General features: G+C 45.1%; 2 protein-coding genes across 5 annotated transcripts in view; both read right to left on the reverse strand.

Annotated features, from left to right (window-relative positions):
* The window catches only part of LOC307225084 (uncharacterized protein), a 43,277-nt gene extending 39,969 nt beyond the window's left edge, over positions 1-3,308 (reverse strand). For 2 of the 4 annotated variants that reach the window (XR_013842799.1, XM_079992809.1), the window contains exons 1-2: positions 3,136-3,308; positions 622-877 (exon numbers count right to left, since the gene is read on the reverse strand). The gene's annotated coding sequence lies outside the window, so the exon portion shown is untranslated. The remainder of the gene's footprint in view (positions 1-621; positions 878-3,135) is intronic. The other 2 variants (XM_079992810.1, XM_079992811.1) reach the window with 2 other exon arrangements.
* Positions 3,309-8,473: 5,165 nt separating this feature from the next.
* The window catches only part of LOC307225034 (uncharacterized protein), a 68,222-nt gene continuing 54,432 nt past the window's right edge, over positions 8,474-22,263 (reverse strand). Inside the window, exon 2 of the mRNA XM_079992685.1 lies at positions 8,474-12,916. Coding sequence (XP_079848811.1) covers positions 11,048-12,736 — 1,689 coding nt within the window. The 5' untranslated portion in view covers positions 12,737-12,916 and the 3' untranslated portion in view covers positions 8,474-11,047. The remainder of the gene's footprint in view (positions 12,917-22,263) is intronic.

Below are 22,263 nucleotides of genomic sequence, written 5' to 3' on the forward strand. Positions count from 1 at the left end.
GGTCTGGGTCAGTCAGAGAACTAGTGACAAGGCTTGGTGCTTGGGGTCAGCTGAATGGGTGCTCAGGGAAGCTCCTGTTCTTGGAGATGGACCTCTGTCTACATGCCTCACATTGCATGGAGAGAGCAGGAGAAGCAGAAGGAAAGCAGATGGCAAATGGGAATCCCAGGCGGAAACACCCACCCCAATGGTGCTTTATAATGATGATGTGCTGCCTGATCCTGTGCTTGTCTTCTGACACAGGGCTATCCTAATCTGGCACTGAAAGGCAGGATATTCAAGGCAAGGAGATAACTGTACTTAATGGTAGGTAGCCAGATATTCCAGTAGCACCTTAGAGACCAACTAAGTTTGTTTTAGGTATAAGCTTTCGTGTGCATGCAGACTTCTTCCTATAGTAAAGGGTAGTGGGAGATGGTAGTAGGAGTACCCTTCTGAGAAAAACCCCACCACACACTCCCACGATATACAAGGGTCTGGTGACATCTGTTTCAGTGTAACTGAAGAAGTGTGCATGCACACAAAAGCTTATACCTAGAACAAACCTAAGGTCTCTAAGGTGCTACGGAAATATTTTGTAATTTTTTATTTCTACTGTGTCAGAGCAACACGGCTACCTACCTGAATCTAGATGTCATGGGGTGTTGGGGAGCAGTAGTTCCTTTGGTGGGGGACATGTCCTACACCTTCTGGGGTCATTTTTCCACCCTTGGTCCCCACCCTGCACTCAGCTCTCACCTGTGGCTTCCAGAAGCTGTCAGCATGCAACAGGGGTTCCAGCAACGGCTTCAACCGTCCGGCTAAACCAGGTGAGGAAAGCTGATGGGTCTCAAATCCTTGGGGGGCTGGGGAATTCTGCTGCACCTGAAGTCAAGCCCTGGTGCATGGAGAGGAGGAGAACAACCGTGAATCCCACAGTCCAGAAGGCAGATTCTGCCCGTGCGGAAGAGGAACGTGAAGGGCAGATGGGGCACGTCCACCTGGAGGCTTGTTATCTAGTCCCAGGGTTACTCTGACATTGAATTATATATAAATTCCAGTATTGAAATGCTATAAGAAGAAAAGACTGTAAGCTCTTCCAATATGCGGTAACGGCAGCCAGAATCCTGTTGGCTCAGAAGTGGAAACAAGAGGAGATACCGACGATAGAAGAATGGAGATCAAAATTGATAGACTATGCGGAATTGGACAAATTAACGGGGAAAATCAGATATATTAAAGACCAAAAGTTCATCGAGGACTGGGGAAAATTTGTGGATTATCTGAAAAATATACGTGGTGTAAACACAACGCTAGTGGAATTTAAAGAGGCATTGTAAAAAAAAAACAAATAAGTATTGTTTATTAAAAATAATGGAACTATGAAGGAATAATGACAATATGAAAGATGGGAATGTGTATTAAAGGTATAAATACGGATGATTCTCAGAGACGCTGAAGGAAGTCAAAAACAGTTTCAATGTGCTGTATTCGGGATAAAATGTATAATTGGATGAAAATTAATAAAATTTATATTAAAAAAAAAAGAAATGCGCCTGCTCCCACTTCATATTCTGATATTACTATATTCTTATTTTTTATTAATTTTTTGAAAAGATTTTTCTTTTACAAATTTATATAAACACATTCATATTCAATATAATACGAAATTCTTTTAGACTTCCCCCCGCTCCCTCCGCAATCCTCATAATTTTAAATTTAGTTCACATTTCCTTTATAGTTGTATTGCCAGTTTATAAATCTTTACAGCTCTTTTCCCTCTTACAATACCCTTTCTCCTCACAAAGCTTCTTTAAATCCAACTAGCGTTGTCTGTTCATCACAAATGTTTTCCAGATAAGTCGTAAACTTTCTCCAGTCCTGAGTGAACTTGTGATCTTTTTGATATCTAACTTTTCCTGTCAGTTTATCTAATTCAGCAAAGTCTATCAATTTCCGTCTCCATTCTTCCAATGTTGGTAATTCTTCTTGTTTCCATTTTTGAGCCATTAAAATTCTTGCCGCAGTCGCTGCATATTGAAAAAGTTTATAATCACTTCTGATATTACTATATTCTGTCTGTTTCTTACTTGAGTGCTGTTTTGCTATGCTAAGTCAGGGTTTTACTGTGAGTTACATTTTTGCTATTGTGAGTTACATTTACATTTACTGTGAGTTACATTTTTGCTATTTTTTGGATCCTGTTATGCTTATTTGTCTTCAGTACAGTCATACCTCATGTTACGTTTGCTTCAGGTTGTGCGTTTCTGTCTTGTGTCCCATGGCAACCCAGTTACCTCCGGGTTTTGCCGCTGGCACATGCGCAGACCTGCAAAATGATGTCACATGCATTCGCAGCAGTGAATCGTGACCTGCACGTGTGCAGACATGGTTTGTGTTCTGCCCATGTTGCGAATGGGCCTCCGGAACGGATCCCGTTCGCAACCAGAGGTACCACTATAATAGATTTCTCAGTTGAATTACTTTTTTGCTGCCTTTGAGCATTTTTTTGCTATTCTGCTAATTATGCGTGGAACTTGCTCTGGAGATTGTTATGGAGGAACAAGATCTGCAAACTTAAGCCATAAATAGCCTCGGCCCTGTGGACCTGAAGGAGCGTCTCCACCCCCATCGCTCAGTTCGGACAGGGAGGTCCACTTCCGAGGGTCTTCTGCTGGTTCCCTTGCTGGCAGAAGTGAAGTTCCAGGGAACCAGACAGAGGGCCTCCTGCCCCATGGAATGCCCTCCCTTCCGAGGGCAAGGAAATGGGCAACTCTCTGACATTTAGAAGACAGCTGCATTGGGGTGTTTTTGTTTGATGTTTGATGTTTTACTGTCTTTTTTATGTACTTTAAGCTCCCCGGAGTGGCTGGGGAAACCCAACGTGATGGGCGGGGGTTAAATACTGCAATTATTCTTATCATCCCCCTGAGCACGGCCTTGGCTGGGGAGGGTGGGGTATAAATAAAATTTTATTTTTATTATTATTATCATCATCTTGTGATTTTTTTAAAGTTATTTTGGAATTCACACGGCAATATCAGCTCACGAAATGTTATGGGTGGAGAAAATCACAGGGTTTCTGTAAAAGATAATCCCACCCACAAACTCTCATTCACATACAGTCTTTAAATTTGGGGAGGTCACACACCTCACCTGTGCTAATACTGGCAGTCTTTGGCCTGTATAGGCACACCTTGTATGTAGAGCCTCCAGCCACAGGCACTGTCTATCATGAAAATGGGTCCTTTGACTGGGAAGATTCATGCAGTCGCTGTCATCGGATGCTGATGGATAGTATCTCAGCTTGTCATTCACTCTGACATTGCCTATGAAGAATAAGAGGAACAGAAATGCTTTTGAGGTGCAACTTCTATATCAGCCCTAAGAGCCATTCCATGGACTCTGCACCCCTGTTTCTGATGACAGGTGTACATTACCCTCACCCTCAGTGGAAAAGACAATAAAGATGGAAGCCTGAGAGAGAGGAAAAGGTTTCTGGCTGCTTCCTGGGTGGGAGCCGCTTCCGAAAAGGCCTCCCCCCTCCCCCCTCCTCTCAGGATTTCCTCTCCTCTCCAGGGGACCAGTGGTTGGACTGGGCAGAATGGCTGTGTCTGGACAGGACAGGGGCTTATGGGGTGGGAAGAGGATGGAGCTTGCAAGAAGGAAGGGGTGGGTGGACACGACCCCCCACTTTCCAGGGATCCCTCTCTGGTCGCCTTGAAGGGGTGGCCCATTCCTGGGTGGGAGGGAGAAACCAAGGCGCCCCCTCCGGGGACTCCCCAAGGAAGCCACGATGGAGACTTCTCCCCAAAGACTGGTCTTCCTATCTCCCCCCCCCCGTGGTGCTGGGATGCTCCCCTCCCTCCCCCCCACTTCCTCGACCCCCTGCCTCTCTTCCGGAGTCTCCCCTGCACCTAGAGGCCCCCTTGCCGCAGCCCAACCCTCTCCATGCGCGCCCCATCTTTCCATCCGGAGGGGCCGCCCCAAGACGAGCAAGAGGGAGGGACGGGGGTGAGGTCTCTATCCAGGCGTCTGTAGCCCTTTCTCTATCCAGGCGTCTGTAGCCCTTTCTCTATCCAGGCGTCTGTAGCCCTTTCAAGGCCTGACTCTCTTCCCGCGAACCCCACAGCGCCCCGGGGATGTCTACGTGGGGGAAACGGGTCAAGGAGGCCGTCGTGGGGACTCCCAGGGTGGGGGCCCCATATCCGCCCCTGCCAAGGCACCCAAAGGGCCAAGGAAAGCCCCCTTCGCAGCACGCGCGCAGGGATTCAGGCCCCACGGAAGGCGCTTGGGGGGGTGGCGGGGTCTCTGGGTCCTTTTCTCCCCCCTCCTCCCCCCGCGATCCCTTTACCTCTTTGTCCTCGCTCCCGATTCTCCTTCCCTGCAACATCCACGGGGGGGGGGGGTCCCCTGCCTCCTCCCTCTCCTTTCCGAAAGCGCCCCCCCCTAGAGCTATGGAGCAGAGCAGCAATTCTGCGCAGAAGCTCCACTTCCGGGAGAAGCAGGCAGGTTGGGAGGGGGGCTCACACCCCACATTTCCACAACAGAAGCAGACTTGCGAGGAGGAGGAGGAGGAGGAGGAAGAGGGGCAACATCTGGGGTCGGGATTTGGGGTAGCGCGGGAAGGGGTGAGAGAGTGATATGCTGGGAGGGAAGGGAAAGAATTGAGGGGGAGGAGAGGAAGATTCCCAATCCCCTCCTCTTTCTGGGGATCAGGAGAGCGGGAGAGGGGCTGATCCTGGCCATCCAATTGCAAAGTGGGGTCCCGCACAAACAGTGTTTACATTGCAAATTTCTTCCCTCCCCCACCCCACGCCATGAACTTAGATCCGTCCACGTTTTAGGTATTGGTGCTGTTAACATCAGGAATGGGGGGGCGGTTAAACGACTCCCCAAAAACCCCAAGTCCCCACCACACACTCTAAGGCCAGGACAAGGACCGTGGACACAGGCACCTTCCATGCACAACAGCAAAGAGGCTCAGAGAAGAAGCCTATACAATTGTAGCAATAAACGGATACCATGAATCAGACTGTTTCCTCCGAGTATCCAATACTGTATTGAAAACTGAAGAAGCTTCAAATAATCGCCAACATTCAACGGTTTGACGGATTTCCTGGCTTCCAACGCCTAATGACTCCTCTGGAATTGGGGTCTCCAGGGCTCCCCCTGACTCCACAATCCCTTAGGAGGCAGGAGGCGATCAAGGGCAGCACATGCCCCAGGCAGAAATCCATCGGGATGGTGGGTTGAATCCTGATGCTTTCAAAGGAGAAGCCCAGGAAAGCCTTGCAGCTGGGGGGGATGGGTAAATACTATTATGGTTCTTTGGGCTGTATATTGTCTCCCTGCTTATTTAACTTATATGCAGAATTCATCATGCGAAAGGCTGGGCTGGATGAATCCCAAAGCGGAATTAAGATTGCCGGAAGAAATATCAGCAACCTCAGATATGCAGATGACACAATCCTGAGGGCAGAAAGTGAGGAGGAATTAAAGAACCTTTTAATGAGGGTGAAAGAGGAGAGCGCAAAATATGGTCTGAAGCTCAACATCAAAAACACGAAGATCATGGCCACTGGTCCCATCACCTCCTGGCAAATAAAAGGGGAAGAAATGGAGGCAGTGAGAGATTTTACTTTCTTGGGCTTCATGATCACTGCAGATGGTCATGAAATGAAAAGACGCCTGCTACTTGAGAGAAAAGCAATGACGAACCTAGACAGCATCTTAAAAAGCAGAGACATCACCTTGCTGACAAAGGTCCGTATAGTTGAAGCTATGGTTTTCCCAGTAGTGATGTATGGAAGTGAGAGCTGGACCATAAAGAAGGCTGATCGCCGAAGAATTGATGCTTTTGAATTCTAGTGCTGGAGGAGACTCTTGAGAGTCCCATGGACTGCAAGAAGATCAAACCTGTCCATTCTGAAGGAAATCAGCCCTGAGTGCGCACTGGAAGGACAGATCGTGAAGCTGAGGCTCCAAGACTCTGGAGTTTATTTATTTTTTTATTTTTTTTAGAATAATATTTATTAGCTTTTCAACAAGAAAAAAGTTACAAAGATAGTAAAAAGAAAATACAAGAAGCCAAAAAGCCAAGAATTCAATTTAAGTTGCTAACAGATATAAAAGAAAGAGGAGGCTTTGCCCTGCCAGATTTGAAATTGTATTACGAGGCATCATGTCTTTGCTGGTTGAAAGAGTGGATTAAATTAGAAAATAATGAATTGCTGGATTTAGAGGGGTTTGATAATAGATTTGGATGGCATGCGTACCTATGGCACGAGAAAAAGAGAGTCCATAAAGGTTTTGAGAACCACATCTTCCGAGGTCCTTTAATTGAGGTATGGGATAGGTATAAAAACCTATTAGAACCTAGAACGCCACGTTGGCTATCACCTCTAGAAGTTATGAGCGTAAAGAAAACTAATATGAGAAGTAAGTGGATAACATATGGTCAATTACTATTTAAAGAAGGAGAAAAATGGAAAATAAAATCGTATGAGCAGGTTAAAGAACATGTATATGACTGGTTGCACTAATTCCAAACAAATGAGATGTTTAAGAAAGATGGTAAAGAACGAGGTTTTGCGGACAAGGATTCTAAATTTCAAAGCGAAATTATAGATAATGATGGTAAAAATCTATCCAAAATGTATAAACTGTTGTTAGAATGGAATTTGAAAGATGAAGAAGTTAAATCGGTAATGATTCGTTGGGCCAGAGATGTGGGTCATAATATACAATTTGAGGACTGGGAAAAATTATGGAAGGAGGGTTTAAAATTTACTGCTTGTATGACGTTAAAAGAGAATGTGATGAAAATGGTATATGACACCGGCAAAATTAGCAAAAATGTATAAGACATGCAATAAGTGTTGGAAATGTAAAGATAAAGAAGGTACTTTTTATCACATGTGGTGGGAATGTAAGAAAGTGAAAGACTTCTGGGAAAAGATATACAATGAATTGAAGAAGATTCTAAAATATACATTTACAAAGAAACCAGAAGTCTTTCTGTTAGGATAGTAGGAAATGAGATAAAAAGGAAAGACTGTAAATTTTTTCAATATGCAATTACAGCCGCAAGAGTGTTACTGGCCCAGAAATGGAAACAAGAAGAAATACCGACCGTGGAAGAGTGGAGAATGAAATTGTTAGATTACGCAGAGCTAGATAAATTGACAGGGAAGATTAGATATTTAAGAGACCAAAAGTTCATCGAGGACTGGGGGAAATTTGTGGAATATCTGGAATGTTTAAGTGAGGGACAGATGACGCTTAAGGGATTTAAAGAAGCACTGTAAAAAAGTAAGAAGTATTGTCTAAAGGGAATAGGAAAAAAGAGATAAATAATGTCAATATAAATTTGAGAAATGTGTAATTAAAATTATAACCATGGATGATTTACGAAACAGCTGAGGGAAGTCCAAAAGAGAAATAAGTTGTGAAAAACGATGTGAAATTAATGTATTTTGTTTTGTTTTATTGATGTTAATTAATAAAAATTTATATGTTAAAAAAAAAACAAATAATACAAAAACCAGAAAAGAAAAAAGAATAAAAACAGTTAAAAATAAATCCCTCTTTCTATTATCTTACCACTCATTTATTTTCATGACTTCCTCACACCTCCCTTTTTTGTATTCCAGTTAATAGTTAGTTCAGCAAATCCATACCCTCTTTGTTTACTCTTAGTTCTTTATCTTCACATATTATAACTTCGAGTTTTCATCTAGTATCAATCCAATTTTACATATTCCTATTTTGCCTTATTGCTAAAACCACTTCATTTCATTCCAGCATCATTAACATTCCATAATTTTACAGTGTTTCTGTAAATAGTATTTAAATTTCTTCCAATCTTCTTCCCCCAACTCTTCTCCCTGGTCTCGGATTCTGCCAGTCATTTCCGCCAATTCCATATAGTCCATCACCTTCATCTGGCATTCTTCCCGGGTTGGTAGATCTTGTGTCTTCCAATACTTCGCGATGAGTATTCTTGCTGCTGTTGTTGCATACATAAAGAAAGTTCTGTCCTTCTTTGGCACCAATTGGCTGACCATGCCCAGGAGAAAGGCCTCTGGTTTCTTCAGGAAGGTATATTTAAATACCTTTTTCATTTCATTATAGATCATTTCCCAGAAAGCCTTAATCCTTGGGCACGTCCACCAAAGGTGAAAGAATGTACCTTCAGTCTCCTTACATTTCCAGCATTTATTATCGGGCAAATGATAGATTTTTGCAAGCTTGACTGGTGTCATGTACCACCTGTATATCATTTTCATAATATTCTCTCTTAGAGCATTGCATGCTGTAAATTTCATACCTGTGGTCCACAACTGTTCCCAGTCAGCAAACATAATGTTATGTCCAACGTCTTGTGCCCATTTAATCATAGCAGATTTTACCGTTTCATCCTGAGTATTCCATTTCAGCAGCAAGTTATACATTCTTGATAATATCTTAGTTTTGGGTTCTAGTAGTTTCCAATTTTGATTTTTCCACCTGGAAGCCAATTTTTTTTATCCAGATTGTAAGCCTCCCTTATTTGAAAATAATGAAGCCAATCTCGCACTTTATCTTTAAGCTTCTCAAAACTCTGCAATTTCAGTTTATCACCCTCCTGTTCCAGAATCTCCCAATATTTTGGCCAATTTGCCTCCATATTGGGTTTTTTCAGAGCCTTCGCTTCCATAGGTGATAGCCACCTTGGGGTTTTATTTTCAAGTAAGTCTTTATATCTTGGCCAGACATTAAACAATGCTCTTCTGACAATATGATTTTTAAATGCCTTATGTGCTTTAACCTTGTCATACCACAAATATGCATGCCATCCAAAAACGTTATCAAAACCTTCTAAATCCAAAATGTCTGTGTTCTCAAGAAGCAGCCATTCTTTCAGCCAGCAAAATGCTGCTGATTCATAGTAGAGTTTAAGGTCTGGCAGGGCAAACCCCCCTCTATCCTTTGCATCAGTTAGTATCTTGAATTTTATTCTGGACTTCTTGCCCTGCCAGACAAATCTAGAAATATCTCTCTGCCACTTCTTGAAACAGTCCATTTTGTCCAAAATTTGCAGTGAAGTGATTGAAACAAAAACAGCATTCTTGGCAATACATTCATTTTTATAACAGCAATTCGGCCAAGCAAGGAAAGCTTCAAATTTGACCATATTTCAAGGTCCTTCTTCACCTCTAACCAGCATTTCTCATAATTATCTTTAAATAGATTTAAATTCTTAGCAGTCATGTTTACCCCCAGGTATTTCACTTTTTTAACCAATGTTAAACCTGTCTCCATCTGAAACCTCTCCTTCTCTAACCGTGTTAGATTTTTCTCTAAAACCTTGGTTTTTGATTTGTTCAGTTTAAATCCTGCCACTTGACCAAAATCCTGAATCAGTTCCAATATTCTTTTGGTACTAGATTCTGGCTCCTGTAATGTTAATACTAGATCATCTGCAAAAGCTTTCAATTTATACTGTTTAGCTCCGACTTTAATCAAGTGGTCCCTTCTAATCATATTTAACAAAACCTCCAGGACCGAAATAAAAAGGAATGGGGAAATTGGGCAGCCTTGTCGTGTCCCTTTTTCTATCTTAAATTCTTCAGTCACCACATTATTAACTATCAGTTTAGCCTTTTGTTCTGAATATATCGCACCTATACCATTTTCAAATCCTTTACCCACCCCCATCCCTTGAAGATTTTTCTTCATAAAACTCCAAGAAATATTATCAAATGCTTTCTCCGCATCTACGAATATCAGAACTGCTTTAGTATTAATATTCACCTGTAGCTTCTCCAAAATGTTAATTATATTCCTCGTATTATCTGACAAATGTCTGCCTGGGAGAAAGCCGGCTTGATCTTTATGAATCTCGCCGACTAAAACTTTTTTCAATCTTTTAGCCAATATGTCTGCAAAAATTTTATAATCCACATTAAGCAGGGATATGGGGCGGTAGTTCTTAAGTTGTGTTTTTTCAGACTCAGTTTTCGGTATAAGTGTGATGTAAGCTTCCTTCCACGACTCTGGTGCCTTTTTCCCTTCCAAAATTTTATTGCATACCTCCTTCAGTGGTCGAATTAGCCAATCTTTCAGAGATCTATAGTATTTGGAGATTAAACCATCAGGTCCTGGAGACTTGCCCAGCTGCATATTCTAGATCGCACCTTCCACCTCCTGTTTTGTTATTTTATAATTCAACATTATCTTGTTTTCTTGAGATATTTTTTGTAATCCATTTGTTCTTAAGAATTGGTCTATGTCAGTCTCTTTCTGTGGCCCTTGTGTATATAATTGTTTAAAATATCTCTGGAAGCAGTTTCTAATCTCCAGTGGGTTATGTATATTCTTTCCTTCCACTTCCAAATTTGTTATAGTGTTGAGTTTTTGTCTCTTTTTCATCTGCCAAGCTAATAGTTTCCCACATTTATTTGCCGATTCAAACGTCTTTTGTCTCATCTGTTTGATTTTCCATTCTATTTCTTGATTTGTCATTTTCATATATTGTGCTTGATATAATTTAATTTCTCTCAGAATCTCTTGTGACTTTGGTTTCGCTCTTAGTTTCTTCTCACCTTCTTTTATTTTATCCAAAATTTTATCTTTTTTCTCATTTTGGGTTCTCTTCTTTATTGCGTTCTGTTGAATCAAAAACCCTCTCATGACCGCTTTGCTTGCGTCCCAGATTACTCTTTTTTCAACATTAGTTTTCATATTTATCTCAAAGTAGTCTCTCAAGATTTTTTGGGCCTTCTTGGTAATCTCTGGATCTCTGAACAAGGTGTCATTCATCCTCCATCTGCTCCATCTGAAGGAACCAATTGGTGTTAGTTTCATCTCCAATCTCACAGCATTATGGTCGGAGCATGTTTTAGGGCAGATTTCCACTTTCCGTATCTTGGGAGCCAGTTCTCTAGATATCCAAATTTGGTCAATTCTTGTCCATGTCATTTTGGCTGAAGACCTTTCTGCACTCCATACGCTGAAATGGTTTCTCCCCTGTGTGTGTCCGTTGATGTGTTCTAAGCTTTCCATTATCACCAAATCTCCTTCCTCATTCCATACATTTAAATAGTTTCTTACCAATGTGAGACTGCTGATGTTTTCTCAGGTTTCCACTATAGCTGAAGTACTTTCCACACTCCATACAAGTAAATGGTTTCTCCCCTGTGTGAGTCCGTTGATGTGATCTAAGGCTTGTATTACAACGGAAGCTCTTTCCACACTCCAGACATTTAAAAGGTTTCACCCCAGTATGAGTCTGTTGATGTCTTCTAAGGTGTGCACTCTGCCTGAAGCTTTTTCCACACTCCACGCATTTATATGGTTTCTCCCCTGTGTGAGTCCGTTGATGTTCTCTAAGGTATCTACGATTACCAAAACTCTTTTCACACTCCATACATTGAAATGGTTTCTCCCCTGTGTGAGTCCATTGATGTTTCCTAAGGCATCCTCCATCACTAAAGCTCTTTTCACACTCTGTACATTTAAATGGTTTCTCTCCTGTGTGAGTCTGGTGATGTATATTGAGTTGTCCACTCTGACTGAAGCTCATTCCACACTCCAAACATTTATATGGTTTCTCCCCTGTGTGAGTCTGGTGATGTATATTGAGTTGTCCACTCCGACTGAAGCTCATTCCACACTCCAAACATTTATATGGTTTCTCCCCTGTGTGAGTCCGTTGATGTGTTCTAAGGTGTGCAGTTTGACTGAAGCTCTTTTCACACTCCATGCATTTAAATGGTTTCTCCCCTGTGTGAGTCCGTTGATGTCTATTGAGGTATCCACTCTGACTGAAGCTCATTCCACACTCCATACATTTATATGGTTTCTCCCCTGTGTGAGTCCGTTGATGATTGTTAAGGTCTCCACTCTGACCGAAGCTCTTTCCACACTCCATGCATTTAAATGGTTTCTCGCCTGTGTGAGTCCGTTGATGTTGTCTAAGGCTTCCATTTTCACTAAAGGTCTTTTCACACTCCATACATTTATATGGTTTCTCCACAGTGTGAGTCCATTGATGTCTTCTAAGGCTTCCACTATCACTAAAGCTCTTTTCACACTCTGTACATTTAAATGGTTTCTCCTCTTTGTGAGTCCACTGATGTCTTCTAAGTCTTACACTATTACTAAAACTCTTTCCACAGTCCATGCATTTAAATGGTTTTTCCTCTGTATGAGTCCATTGATGTTGTCTAAGGCTTTCAGTATCACTAAAGAGCTTTCCACACGCCATACATTTAAATGGTTTTTCCTCTGTGTGAGTCCATTGATGTCTTCTAAGATTTCCACTGCAACTGAAGCCCTTTCCACACTCTGTACATGTAAATGGTTTCTCCCCTGTGTGAGTCTTGTGATGTCTTCTAAGGCTTCCACTATCACAAAAGCTCTTTTCACACTCCATGCATTTAAATGGTTTCTCCCCTGTGTGAGTCCGTTCATGTCTTCTCAGGTGTCCACTGAGACTGAAGACGTTTCCACACTCCTTGCATTTAAATGGTTTCTCCCCTGTGTGAGTCCGTTCATGTCTTCTAAGGCTTCCACTGTTATTAAAGTTCTTTCCACACTCCAAACATTCATATCGTTTTCCCCCTGTGTGAGTCCGTTTGTGCAATTTAAGGTTTCCACTCTTACTGAAGTTCTTCCCACACTCCCTGCACGTAAAATGTTTTCTCTCTGTGTGAATCCGCTGGTGTGTTCTAAGATTTGCATTGAAAGAGAAGCTCTTTCCGCACTCCATACCTTTAAATGGGTTCTTTCCTTTTTCTGTTCATTGACGTGAACTATGTGTGCTCATTCAGTGAAGCATATTCCACATTTTACACATTTTAATGGCTATTCCTAATAAAACGAAAGGTGCCCTGTCCCTTGCAATTCTGTCTTCTCCATCACCTTTTTCAGAGTGGGCAGAAAGGAAATCCTGTTTGGGTTTCAAGAAAGAGAACACAGAAAAAAAGGGCACATCAATCGCCATTAGCACCTTCTCCTGTTTCAACATCTCCTACATTCTCCCATGTCTCCCCATGTTCCCAGTTTTTAGGAAATGAAAATGGTATGATGTCAAATGGTAGTAATGCATCAGCAACCTTTCATAATCCTCAATCAGCTTTAATAACACAGCATAATCTTGGAATACTGTTTTCTTGTGGGACTGCCTTTCAAATCAAGTGGTTGCCACCGTTTCCACCTCTAGATCTTCATGAATCACCTGCACAGTCCCACTGACCTCAGGAGGTCCATATGGACCATTTTGGAAGGCTCAGGCCTTCATCTCTTCCAGGGACTATGGTCTGGGTCAGTCAGAGAACTAGTGACAAGGCTTGGTGCTTGGGGTCAGCTGAATGGGTGCTCAGGGGAGCTCCTGTTCTTGGAGATGGACCTCTGTCTACATGCCTCACATTGCATGGAGAGAGCAGGAGAAGCAGAAGGAAAGCAGCTGGCAAATGGGAATCCCAGGCGGAAACCCCCACCCCAATCGTTCTTTATAATGATGATGTGCTGCCTGATCCTGTGCTTGCCTTATGACAGAGGACTATCCTAATCTGGCACTGAAAAGCAGGATATTCAAGGCAAGGAGATAACTGTACTTAATGGTTGGTACCCGTGTTGGTCTGACACAACTGAAGTAAAAAAGTAAAAAAATAGTCCAGTAGCACTTTAGGGACCAACTAAGTTTGTTCTAGGTATAAGCTTTTCTGTGCATGCACACTTATTCATATAGTGAAGGGTAGTGGGAGATGGTAGTAGGAGTACCCTTCTGAGAAAAACCCTCTCTGACATTTAGAAGACAGCTGCATTGGGATGTTTTTAATGTTTGATGTTTTACTGTCTTTTTTATGTACTTTAAACTGCCCAGAGTGGCTGGGAAAACCCAACCAGATGGGCGGGGTATCAATACTGCAATCATTCTTATTATCTTGTATTTTTTGTAGTTATTTTGTACTGCAATATCAGGTCACGAAATGTTATGGGTGGAGAAAATCACAGGGTTGCCATAAAGAAGAAGAAGAAGAAGAAGAAGAAGAAGAAGAAGAAGAAGAAGAAGAAGAGTAGTAGTAGTAGTAGTAGTAGTTTGGATTTGATATCCTGCTTTATCACTACCCGAAGGAATCTCAAAGCGGCTAACATTCTCCTTTCCCTTCCTCCCCCACAACAAACACTCTGTGAGGTGAGTGGGGCTGAGAGACTTCAGAGAAGTGTGACTGGCCCAAGGTCACCCAGCAGCTGCATGTGGAGGAGTGGAGATGCGAACCCGGTTCCCCAGATTACAAGTCCACCGCTCTTAACCACTACACCACACTGGCTCCCAGTGTAAACTATAATCCCACCCACAAACTCTCATTCACATACAGTCTGTAAATTTGGGAAGGTTGCACAGCTCACCTGTGCTAATACTGTCAGTCTTTGGCAAGTGCGAGGAAGCTGCAGGCCCTCCGCTCCCCCCCCCCCCAAGTTCCTTTAAGAGCCCCCATAGCACGGGGCAGGCTCACCTGCGGCAAAACAAAACGCAGCTGCCCTGGCAGAGTGGAGCCAGGCTGGGGGGACCCCAGAAATGTTTCCATAGAAGAAATGCCAGTCCTAGGCTCTGTGGTTTAACCCACAGTGCCACCCGCGTCCATAAGAAGGGATAAATATGAAGAAATCTGGAAGGATTACTTAAGAGATAAGGCAGAAAGGGGAGGAGAGGTGGGGAAATATTGTTAAAAAGGTGTAGTTATACGTAAATCAGTACTCAAATCTGAATTGTTAAAGTGCGTTATTAGTGTTATTGTGGTTGTTGTTGTATGTGTTTTTTGTGGTTGCTGTTTGTGTTGAAAAAATGATTTTAAAAAAAGGTTGTCGTAAACTAGAATCCCACCCACAAACTCTCATTCACACACAGTCTGTCAATTGAGGGGGGGCACACACCTCACCTGTGCTAATACTGGCAGTCTTTGGCCTGCACAGGAACACCCAGTGTGTAGAGCCTCCAGCCCCAGGCACTGTCTATCATGAAAATGGGTCCTTTGACTGGGAAGATTCATGCAGTCGCTGTCATAGGATGCTGATGGATTGTAACTCAGCTTGTCAGTCACTCTGACACTACCTAAAAAGAATAAGAGGAACAGAAATGCTTTTGAGGTGCAACTTCTGTATCAGCCCTGAGAGCCATTCCATGGACTCTGCACCCCTGTTTCTGATGACAGGTGTACATTATCCTCATCCTCAATGAAACAGGCAGTGGAAAAGACAATAAAGATGGAAGCCTGAGAGAAAGGAAAAGGTTTCTTCTGGCTGCTTCCTGGGTGGGATTGCGGAAACCAAGAGCCGCTTCTGAGAAGGCCTCTCCCCTCCCCTCTTTCCTCTCCTCTCCAGGAGGACCCAAGGTTGGACTTAGCAGAATCACTGTGTCTGGACAGGGCAGGGGCTTACGGGGTGGGAAGAGGATGGAGCTTGCAGGAAGGAAGGGGTGATGGGGACAGGACCCCCCACTTTCCAGGGATCCCTCCCTGGTTTCCTTGAAGGGGGGGGTCGATTCTTGGGTGGGAGGGAGAAGCCGAGCCGGCTCCTCCGGAGATTCCTCGTGGCCTCACGATGGAGACGTCTCCCCAAAGACTGGTCTCCCCCCACCACCACCAATGCTGCGCTTCCTTGCCCCAGGGATGCTCCCCTCCCTCCTCCCCCCGGCTCCCCCCACCCTTGGCCCCCTCCCTCTCTCCCGGAGTCTCCCCTGCACCCAGATGCCCCCTTGGCGCGGCTCACCCCTCGCCATGCGCGACCCATCTCTCCATCCGGAGGGGCCCCCCAAGACGAGATGGGCAGGGACAGGGGGGTCTCTATCTAGGCGTCTCTCGCGCCCGTTAACCCTTTCATGGTCTGCCTCTCTCCGCGCGGAGCGCACTGGGCCCCAGGGATGCCTGCGCGGGGGAAACGGGGCCGGGGAGTCCTCGTGGGACCCCGTGGGTGGGCGCCCCATGTCCACCCCTGCCGAGGAAAGCCCCCTTCGCAGCACGCGTGCAGGGATCCAGGCCCTGGCGGGGGGGCCCACGGAAGGCGCTTTGGGGAGCTGGCGCGGAGTCCCTCTCTGGGTCCTTCTCTCCCCTCCCCTCTCCTCCCCTCCGCGACCCCTTTACCTCTTTGTCCTCGCTCCAGAGTCTCCTTTCCTTTCCTGCAATATCCACGGGGGGGGGGGTGTCCTCCCCTCCCGCCCCTCCTCCCCTTTCCGAAAGCGCGCGCCCCTAGAGCTACGGCGCAGAGCAGCAATCCGGCGCAGAAGCTCCACTTGCGGGAGAAGCAGGCAGGTTGGGAGGGGGGCTCATTCTCCCCCCCCCCCTATTCCCGGAACAGAAGGCAGATGGCGAGGAGGAGGAGCAACATATTGGGGAGGGGATTTGGGGTTGTGGGGGCGGGGTGGGAGAAGGATGTGCCGGGAGGGGAGGGGGATCCCTGCGTGGGGGAAACGGGGCAAGGGGTCCTCGAGGGACCCCCTAGGTGGGGGTCCCATGTCCGCCCCCGCCCCCTTTGCAGCACTCGTGCAGGGATCCAGCCCATGCCTATGGGACAGGGGACCCGCAAAAGGCGCTTTGGGGAGCTGGCGGGGGTCTCTGGGTACTTCTCCCCCCCCCCGCGACCCCTTTACCTCTTTGTCCTCGCTCCAGAGTCTCCTTTCCTTTCCTCCAATATCCAGGGGGGGGGGTGTCCTTCCCTGCCGCCCCTCCTCCCCTTTCCGAAAGCGCGCGCCCCTAGAGCTACGGCGCAGAGCAGCAATCCGGCGCAGAAGCTCCACTTCCGGGAGAAGCAGGCAAGTTGGGAGGGGGGCTCACCCCCACCCCTCCATTCCCGGAACAGAAGCCGGATTGGAGGAGGAGGAGGAGGAGGAGGAGGAGGAGGATCCTGATACTTCCAAAGGAGAAGCCCAGGGAAGACTTACAGCTAGGGAGATGGGTAAATACTATTATGGTTCTTAGGGGAAGAGGGTAGTTAAAAGGTGTGGGAAACTGGGGTTGTTGACAGGGGTGGGTGACGGGTCCATGTTTCTGAATGCCAAAGACTCCTACTTTGTGACAAATCTGTGATGCATCAAAGGAGGATCCTGATATTTTCAAAGGAGAAGCCCAGGGAAGACTTGCAGCTGGGGGGGGGGGATCTGTAAATACTATTACGGTTCTTAGGGGAAGAGGGTAGTTAAAAATGTGTGGGAAACTGGGGCTGTTGACAGGGGTGGGTGACGGGTCCATGTTTCTGAATGCCAAAGACTCCTACTTTGGGACAAATCTGTGATGCATCAAAGATGCTGTGGAAAAATGTATTGTGGGAAATGGGGAGAGGTCTTTAAAAATTCATGCAACCATATGATCAGGGTTCCTACTCTTGGTGTGTTTGAACCTCGTTGCAACAAATAAAGATGAGGTCAAGTGACTGCTGTTTTCATCTTTAACTTGGCTGGATTCTCCTTCTTCTGCTGACCGGAGGGACCCCCGGGGAGTGGCACCCTGAGGAGCTGGGCAGCGGAGGAAATCCGCACCCTGGGATATTTTCCTTCTCAACTCTTTCCCACCTGGGCCTCACCCCCCTACCTAAAAGCCAGACACAGCAGAATGTGACAGGATTGTGACTCCTGCCCTCAGCAACAAAATAGCTCCCCGCCCCCCAAGCAAAGCGACCCCAGGGGGCTGAGATGCCCCAATCCTTGAAATGAGAAGGGGAGAGGGATCCTTCAGGGAGCAGGTGGGGAGGGGGCTGTAGACGCTCCAGAAACTCCTTCTCGCTGGTTCCTCCACTCCCCCCCCACATACCGCCTGCCCCCCTATCGCTCCTACGGCACCTTCACCCTACAGCTCCTTCATGTGTGGGGAAGCAGCAGTCCCTCCACTGGGGCCCCTTGGGCCTGATCCTTGGGCCTGATCCTGCAGGGCTCATCTGACGTTCTGATGCAAGTGAGCCCTCCTTTCTCCTTCAAGGTGAACAGGGTTTCCCAAACTTGGGTCTCCGGCTGTTTTTGGACTTTAGCTGCCATCACCCCTAGCTAGCAAGACTAGTGGTCAGGCATGATGGTGAAAAAGATCGTAAAACAGCTCCTCCTTAAGGGATGCACGAGGAGCCCGTCTAGGAAACCATGTCTCCCAAAGGTTGGAGAAACTAACAGAGACCAAGCAGAGTAATGCTGGAGCAAAGCAGTTGCTAATCTGATCTTTTATTAAGGTAAAAAAGGTAAAGGACCCCTGGACTGTTAAGTCCAGTCAAAGGTGACTATGGGTTTGTGAGGCTCATTTTGCTTTCAGGCCCAGGGAGCTGCCGTTTGTCCACAGACAACTTCCTGGGTCATGTTGCCAGCATGACTAAACCGTTTCTGGGACAACGGGACACCGTGATGGAAACCAGTGCACTAAAATGCCATTTAGCTTCCCACCGCAGCGGTACTGATTTATCTACTCATACTTGCATGCTTTTGAACTCCTAGGTTGGCAGGAGCTGGGGCAGAGCAATGGGAGCTCACCCCATCGTGGGGATTTGAACCGCTGGTCAGCAAGCCCAAGAGACTCAGTGGTTTAGACTGTGATACATAGATAGCGTCGAGGGACGCAGGTGGCGCTGTGGGTTAAAGCCTCAGCGCCTAGGGCTTGCCGATCGAAAGGTCGGCAGTTCGAATCCCTGCGGCGGGGTGCGCTCCCGCTGCTCGGTCCCAGCGCCTGCCAACCTAGCAGTTCGAAAGCACCTCCGGGTGCAAGTAGATAAATAGGGACCGCTTACCAGCGGGAAGGTAAACGGCGTTTCCGTGTGCGGCTCTGGCTCTGGCTCTGGCCAGAGCAGCGATGTCACGCTGGCCACGTGACCCGGAAGTGTCTCCGGACAGCGCTGGCCCCTGGCCTCTTAAGTGAGATGGGCGCACAACCCCAGAGTCTGTCAAGACTGGCCCGTACGGGCAGGGGTACCTTTACCTTTACCTTTACATAGATAGCAGTCAAGTACAACATTCCTAGTTAGTCTAGAGTGGACATGCAAGGGAATGTTTGGTCCAGTCAGTCGAAAACATCCTGTTTCCTCCTGACTGGGACAAACTTCCTTTAGCATGTGACTAGAGGTGGGCGTGACCTTACCTGTTCAGGTAACAAAAGCACAGGGCAAGCAGCACCCCCTCTCTCTTTCTCCATCTTGCTTTTGCCATGTGAGCTGCAGTGACTGCCAGTCTGCAGCCACTGGGATCAACCCCTCATATGAGGTAGATCCATGTGTATATACTTTGTAACTAAGTCTGCCTTCAGGGATCCATCTGTGAACTGAATGTGTGAGTAAACTTCTTTTATTTTTATTTTTTAAAATTTTTTATTAAGAATTTTGTTGATACAGTAGAGAAAAGACAGAATAAACAGATAATAGACAGAAAAAAGAACAAACATAAAATTTAACATCTTGTAATACCCATCTTTTCTTCATCTTTTGGACTTCCTCACATCTCCCGCTCTTGCATTCCAAATTTATAAAACTTTAGCCAGCAACTTGTCACCTTGTTTCAATTCTTATTATACACATTTCCAATGTTTTGTCCCTAACTTTGAATATTTTTATCTAGGTCTTAAACACCTAATTTTAACACAATGTTTATTCAAAATTTATTTTTCTCGTAAAAATTCACTCATTCTCATAATCTTATCAACTAACTTTATGGGCCCTGTTATTTTCAAATCTCTCATCCTTCTTAGCACTCATATAGTTTACAATGTTTTTGTAGATAGTCCTTGAATTTCTTCCAGTCCTCTTCCACGGCTTCCTCTCCCAGGTCTCGGATTCTGCCGGTCATTTCTGCAAGCTCCATGTAGTCCATCAGTTGCATCTGCCATTCTTCCAGCGTGGGCAAATCTTGAGTTTTCCAATACTTAGCGATGAGTATCCTTGCTGCTGTTGTTGCATACATAAATAATGTTCGATCATTCTTTAACACCCTCTGGCCAACAATGCCCAAAAGGAAGGCCTCTGGTTTCTTGGGAAAGGTATACTTAAATACCTTTTTCAGCTCATTATATATCATTTCCCAGAAGGCCTTAACCTTAGGGCAAGTCCACTAGAGGTGAAAGAACGTTCCTTCAGTTTCCTTACATTTCCAACACTTATTATCTGACAGGTGATATATTTTTGCTAGCTTGACTGGGGTCATGTACCACCTATATATCATCTTCATAATATTTTCTTTCAAGGCATTACATGCCGTAAACTTCATACCGGTGGTCCATAGCTTTTCCCAGTCAGCAAACATGATATTATACCCAATGTCCTGTGCCCACTTTATCATGGCTGATTTGACCGTTTCATCCTGTGTATTCCACCTCAGCAGCAAGTTATACATTCTTGAAAGTAATTTAGTCTTAGGTTCTAGCAGTTCTGTTTCCAATTTCGATTTTTCCACCTGGAATCCTAACTTTTTATCCAATTTAAAAGCCTCTTTAATCTGAGCATAATGTAGCCAATCTCGCACTTTATCTTTTAGTTTCTCCAAACTCTGCAATCTCCAATTGTCTCCATCTCTTTCTAATATTTCCCAATACTTTGGCCATTTGACCTCCATATTGGGTCTTTTCACTGCTTTAGCTTCCATAGGTGATAACCACCTCGGGGTCTTATTTTCTAATAAGTCTTTATATTTTGTCCAGACATTAAACACTGCTTTCCTTACAATATGGTTCTTGAAATTCTTGTGAATCTTAACCTTGTCATACCACAGATATGCATGCCATCCAAAAGCATTGTTAGTCTGCCTTCAGGGATCCATCTGTGAACTGAATGTGTGAGTAAACTTCTTTTATATACTTTACACAAGATTGTGTTGTGTCTATTGTGTGTTGTGTCTGGGCTGCATCAATAGGAGTATAGCATCTAGATCAAGGGAAGTAATAGTGCCACTGTATTCTGCTCTGGTCTTACCTCACCTGGAGTACTGTGTCCAGTTCTGGGCACCACAGTTCAAGAAGGACACTGACAAACTGGAACGTGTCCAGAGGAGGGCAACCAAAATGGTCAAAGGTCGGGAAACGATGCCTTATGAGGAACGGCTAAGGGAACTGGGCATGTTTAGCCTGGAGAAGAGGAGGTTAAGGGGTGATATGATAGCCATGTTCAAATATATAAAAGGATGTCACATAGAGGAGGGAGAAAGGTTGTTTTCTGCTGCTCCAGAGAAGCGGACACGGAGCAATGGATCCAAACTACAAGAAAGAAGATTCCACCTAAACATTAGGAAGAACTTCCCGACAGTAAGAGCTGTTCGACAGTGGAATTTGCTGCCAAGGAGTGTGGTGGAGTCTCCTTCTTTGTAGGTCTTTAATCAGAGGCTTGACAACCATATGTCAGGAGTGCTCTGATGGTGTTTCCTGCTTGGCAGGGGGTTAGACCCGATGGCCCTTGTGGTCTCTTCCAACTCTATGATTCTATTCTTTTTAAGAGGGATATAAGGGAAATTACCAGGAATCTTATATTGAGAAGCTTAAACAAGCTTGCAACAAGCTAACCACAGTGTGTTTAAAAGGGGAATGCAAAACTCTGCTAAGTTATAGAACTTGCTAGGAAGTATATTAAACAATATATCCTCTCCTGCCTCTCTGAACATTCCCACAAAGGGTTATTGGCTCCAGCGTTGCGTAGTTTTGAAGGATTGCAAAGGATTGAGATCCTAAGCTGAAAAGTATTTTTCTGAGCATACTTCCTGGTAAGCACATGGTCCTTTGTTCAACAGTGTAGTGGGGATTAAGCACCCTCCCCCCAGTCCCTCAGAGTTCACAGTGACCTAAGGCAGTGAAGATCTGTTTTGTATTTTGAGATTTTTTGAGATTTTGTATATTTTTGAATTTTGAGATGGCCAGTACAGCTTTTGATAGCGATGCAGGGCAAGAAATGCCTATGCTGAATGAATAAAATTTTGTACACTGGAAGCAACATTTAATAGCACTTCTAAAAGCAAAAGGAGTCTCCGGAGGTCTAGGGACAAAGTGAGAGCTGTTTTCTAGTTCTGCTGGATCTCTCAGCGGCTATTGATACCATCGACCATAACATCCTTCTGGACCGTCTAGTGGGGCTGGGAGCTGGGGACACTGTCATACAGTGGTTCTGCTCCTTCCTCCTGGGCCGTGTTCAGAAAGTGGTGGTGGGGGATGAGTGTTCAGACCCTGGGGTCTCACTTGTGGGGTGCCTCAGGGTTCTGTCCTCTCCCGTATGCTTTTCAACATCTACATGAAGCCACTGAGAAATCAACAGGGGATTTGGGCTGGGTGTTCATCAATATGTGGATGATACCCAGCT

The sequence above is a fragment of the Podarcis cretensis genome (genome assembly GCF_951804945.1).
Source record: "Podarcis cretensis genome assembly, chromosome: 10".
In the NCBI taxonomy this organism is placed as follows: Eukaryota; Metazoa; Chordata; class Lepidosauria; order Squamata; family Lacertidae; genus Podarcis; species Podarcis cretensis.